This window comes from Branchiostoma floridae, chromosome 18 (assembly GCF_000003815.2).
Source record: "Branchiostoma floridae strain S238N-H82 chromosome 18, Bfl_VNyyK, whole genome shotgun sequence".
NCBI lineage: Eukaryota > Metazoa > Chordata > Leptocardii > Amphioxiformes > Branchiostomatidae > Branchiostoma > Branchiostoma floridae.
In genome coordinates, this window is record NC_049996.1 from 7764303 (window position 1) to 7769110 (window position 4808).

General features: G+C 40.3%; 1 protein-coding gene across 1 annotated transcript; it reads right to left on the reverse strand.

The window, feature by feature from the left end:
• Positions 1-1749: 1749 nt before the first annotated feature.
• Positions 1750-3908, reverse strand: LOC118406244 (plasminogen-like). The gene is made up of 2 exons (XM_035806176.1): positions 2508-3908; positions 1750-2038 (listed from the first exon to the last, which is right to left on the reverse strand). Exons 1-2 carry the CDS (start codon positions 2755-2757, stop codon positions 1971-1973), a joined length of 318 nt encoding a protein of 105 aa, XP_035662069.1. The 5' UTR covers positions 2758-3908; the 3' UTR covers positions 1750-1970.
• Between the last annotated feature and the right edge of the window lie 900 nt (positions 3909-4808).

Sequence of the window (4808 nt, forward strand, 5' to 3'; positions counted from 1 at the left end):
AGAGCAAGCCAGCTGGGCAATTAATTACCCCTGTCACCACTGTGAGCCGGGGTGAATCACTATATACACTTTAGGGATATGAAGCCAGTGGCTGCACAGATCCACAATAGTAACTGTGACCATCCCTGTCACCTCTATATGGAATTAACCATTATAAACACATTAATAAGAATATGTGCCAGGTGCAGGTGTAACAATCGGAAATAAAAATGCAATGGTGAGGTTGCTAGAAAGGTGTAGTTTTGGATCTCACCGTTTACCATAGGTAGATATATAAGAACACACTAAGATATATATAAGAATAGACATATAAGACCAATGATAGAATAATTTTGCCAAACGTCAAACCATATCGACCCCACAACACACCATACGCACCATCACAAAACAAAATATTTCATGCAGGTTTGACTTTCCAGAGTCTTGTTATGGTTGTAATAATTTCAGAAATCCAAGTTTGCCAAGACTAGCCTACTGATAGACAAAGATGGGTGAACGCACTACACGATGAAGCGTGTAAGCCATATTAACGTCACACACCAAAGAAGACAAAACAAGCAACATATACCAGACCGACGTCACAGACTATGTTACCTACGGTCACTTGTTTACACTTTCATTTAAATGTGTTAAGAGCCTGTGGTGTGTGAGGATGGCTGTGGGGCACCCGGTCTCCTGCCCTGTTCAGATATACGATATATAAACGTGTGTAATAAAGAGCATGTGGTGTGTGGGGATGGCTGTTGGGGGACTGGGAGTCCCATCTCTGACACACCCGGTCTCCCTTCCTGTGGGTTGGAACATACAATAGTTATAGACCGCTCCCCAAGTCACATACTGGGTTTCAAACGGGTGTCGCATGCATAGTAATGATCCCCGATTTGTATTTTGGTAGGCATTCATGAAAGCCTCGTTACCAATTCCCCGTCGCACTCGTTTACCCTATCCAGACTGGGCTTTTTGGGCCTTCCCTGGCCGGGGGGGGGGGGGGGGGGTTTGGGCCATCCCCAAATTTGCAGGAGAGATTGTACTCATCGAGTTTTATAATTCCTAAAAAATTTTATATTATTATGACGTAATATGACGTAATTATGACGTCATTAATTCATATTTTTGGCTAATACGGGGAATTCCCATAATACCTAGATATCTCACTCAAAAAGTTACCAATAATGGTTTCTTATTAATATTTGAGTGTTATTAGACTTCTGTTGTCAAAAGACGACCCAACGACGTCAAAATGACGTCATAGAATGACGTCATCTATAGTTTAGCTATCCGCCATCTTGGATTATCAACCTTAAATTTTTCAAGATACATTTTTTTCAACATATAACGCCAAAACCCCATGGAAATGGATTACAAACGTTCACATGAATGTTTTCTGTAAGAATATACCACGTAGTGATGAAATCTGAGTGAAAATAAGCTTGTTATACTTTAAATCATGATATTGTCGGCCATCTTGGATTTTGACCAATTACGTCATCTCATTAGCATAGTTTATGAATATTTAATTATACATGTTTAACTAAGATGTGTCAGATATTAAAGATATATGAAAAGAAGTTTAGAAAGAAAATCTTAAAATCCCATTGTTTCAACCAAAATTAGTGATTTTTGTAAAATTTGCCTTTCAGAAACCCATTGCCATGGCAACACGAAAAATCATAAACTTACCCAATTTGTTTTAAATTGTTGCCAACAATATTTTAGGAAAACTCACCAAGTTTGGTTATTCTAGCACAAGCCGTTTGAGAGATATAGGAGGTCAAAGTTGGCGCAGGCACAGGTTTGCGATAGTAAAATCTGCCCTGGTTCCATAAAAAAATGCATCTTACTGAAAGGGAAACATCCTGCAGTTTCTCGAAAGTGTTACCTGGCAAGCGTCGGAATTTTTTGTTTGTGCTTTCTTGATGTCAAAGTTTTGATTTCGAAGGTTTGGAGGTTCCTAAACTACCCAGCTAGTCTCACCTGTTAGTCTGCCCTGCGTAACTCCTTCCCTTATCCACTGCGTAGAAGCATCGCGTCGGTGGGGCTGAAATCAAAACAAAATGGAGGACGTATGAAAAATAAATTTTTGAACACATACATTTCTACAGTTGCCACGTATATACCAAGCTTACCTGAATGTGCGATCTAAAAAATATTATCTTAATGTCTGTATCATTCTATGTTAAATTCAGTCTATGAAATCTGATAAATTTATTTCGCTTAACGTGGAAGAGCACAAAATTGATCTAAAGTAGATATGACAACAGAGTTTTGTATGGTATCGCAGTTAGGTTGGAAAAGTTACTGAGTGTGTCTATTATGTAGCCCCTACGCTGCAGTCATGGGTCGTAAGCTTCATTTTATGCGATCGTGTTCTGTTGGAAAAGGTACTAACTAATTAACACGACCAGGTTAAAGATGTGTATCCGTCCTTGGTTCAGGAGGTGAAAGGTGGTGGAAGGCGTTGGCGAACTTTATTCGTCAACGTTGAAGAATATAAACGTTGAATTTACCGTCACAGGCGAAGACCTCCTCGCAGTACATCCACCTGATGAGCGGGTTGTTTGTGTAGCACCACGGCCTGTCCTTCCCGTCCGGATTCCGACAGTAGTTCCGCTCCAGCCCTGCCCGTGGGTAGGCCTGGGGAGTGTGGTTATGGGTATGGGGATACTGAGATGTCCAGAACTGACAGGCGTTGTCCCGGTTTGCACGGCCCCTGTAGGTTGTCCCTCTGTCCCGTAGATAGTAACAGACTGTGGACATATAACGTTACATCGTAAATATGTTGCAAAACTCAATTTTTTGCATGCTGTAGGTACAGAAGTATAGGCTAGCTTGATTGTTGCAGTGCACGTTCAAATTTTTAACTCCCAAATAAACCGTACGTACCACAGTTCTGCTCGTCACTGTTGTCCCCACAGTCGTTTCTGCCGTCACACCGAGAAAGCTGGTGGAACAGGGCTCCATTGTCACAGGCAGAGGCCGCTGGAGAACGATAGGGCACTGTTGATCCACCACTTATGCATAACTTATCATTCAACTATCTCTCACTGTCTCTCTGTCTGTCTCTGTCTTTTTGTCTCTCTGTCTCTCTCTGCCTCTCTGCAGCTGTCTCCCTCTATCTTTGTCTCTCTTTGTCTCTCGCTCTCTCTGTTTCTGTCTCTCTGTCTCTCTCTCTTTCTCAGAGTGATACAGAATACAAATCTTTATGTGTTGTATGTATTAATTGGAGTGAGCTGGGTGTTAGTGGTTCAATCCTTGTCCACCATATATACACATCAATACAGAACTAGCGTCTACAAACATTACAGCCAGTTTACTCACAGCAGGACTCGTCGCTGCCATCCAAACAATCCTCCACATCGTCACATCTAGCATCTTGTACTTGTACAGGCCGACGACCATAGCAGGGAATGTGAGTAAAGGCACACATTTTTTGTGAATCTATACACTGTCCATTGCTGCAGACCAGCCTTCCTTGACGCTCGACTCCACTCGGACAGATCTCTTTATCTACATTCAAGGAGAGAAGTCAGAGGATCGGTGACAAGGTCTCTACACTACTAATTTACGTAGATTGTAATTTTTAGACATAAGCATTTGCACGAGTTTCATGAAATTTACATTAAGTTTATGAAAAACGTATTCGTAGTTAAAACGTACGAGGGTAAGGCAACTATCTCACAGAGCTCTGTTTGTTAATTAACTGGTCCAAATTTGTAGCTGACATTGCGTTTACTTTATAATTTCCAAAAAGGTTCAATTCGCAAAATTTTTTGAATGGACCAGAACTAGTAGTATCGCCAACAAGAGCGGTCACTTCATACTGCACTGGTATCACTACTATTTCAAATAAAGATATTTCGTATTTACGTTGGGAACAAAACATAGAAAATCGAGCAGATTAAAATGGGACTGAGCAGAGCACCTTGGACTAATGCTTGTAGCCTTTCACAGACTACACCTATATATCAGATATTTTGTAAAAATGTTCCTTGTTACCCAACGGATCATTATACCCCCCCCCCCCCGTGGGAGTCTTCATGCTTCATTGAAAATTTAAAAAAATCTTAAAATCCCGGGTTTTTCTTTGAAAAAAAAACGGGATTTTTTTGGGGGGTCCAAATAAAATCCCGGGTTTTCTTTGAAAAAAAAAACGGGATTTTTTGGGGGTGCCCAAATAAAATCCCGGGTTTTCTTTTAAAGAAACGGGATTTTTTCGAATACCCTGATAAAATCCCGGGTTTTTTAATTAAAGAAACAGGATTTTTTGCTACTAACTTCTAAGGACACTGTCAGATAAACTGTGCCAGACTATATGTTAATAAGAATGGGAAGTTAAGTCATTATCAATGGCACTGAAAGTAGCAGGCACGTTTTACCTGGGGTACAGACTCGGGTCTATATCAGAACCACTGTACGTTGCGGTTTACATCATGTTGTTGTGACTTCAGTGATTAATGAGCAGAATGCTGCTGATGATAATAGTCATAAATTGATGTAAGGAGGGGTCACTACAAGGTGCATTAATGTGAAAATTATGTGAATTTAGTGCAAGATTCTATAAAGATGTGATACAATGTGAATCCGGCTAGAAATATGTGAAACCCAAAATGTGATCTCTTTTTAAAATGTGTATGGTCAAATGTTATTATAGGTAAAACAATGTGACCCTTCCCAAAGTGTGAATCAGTTATGTGAAATTGCACAACCCTAACACTTGACCCCAAAAATGTGAATGTAAAATGTGAAAAAAATGTAAAGGGATGTGAATGGACTTTACTCCGAAGACTGCACAGAGTCAAATGTGAAAT

Coding starts and splice junctions, on each gene's coding strand:
- LOC118406244 (XM_035806176.1), bottom strand. CDS start 2,757: ATGTCCACAGTCTGTTACTATCTACGGGACAGAGGGACAACCTACAGG. Junction 2,039..2,507: donor GGAGGTCTTCGCCTGTGACG/GTAAATTCAACG, acceptor TTTTGATTTCAG/CCCCACCGACGCGATGCTTC.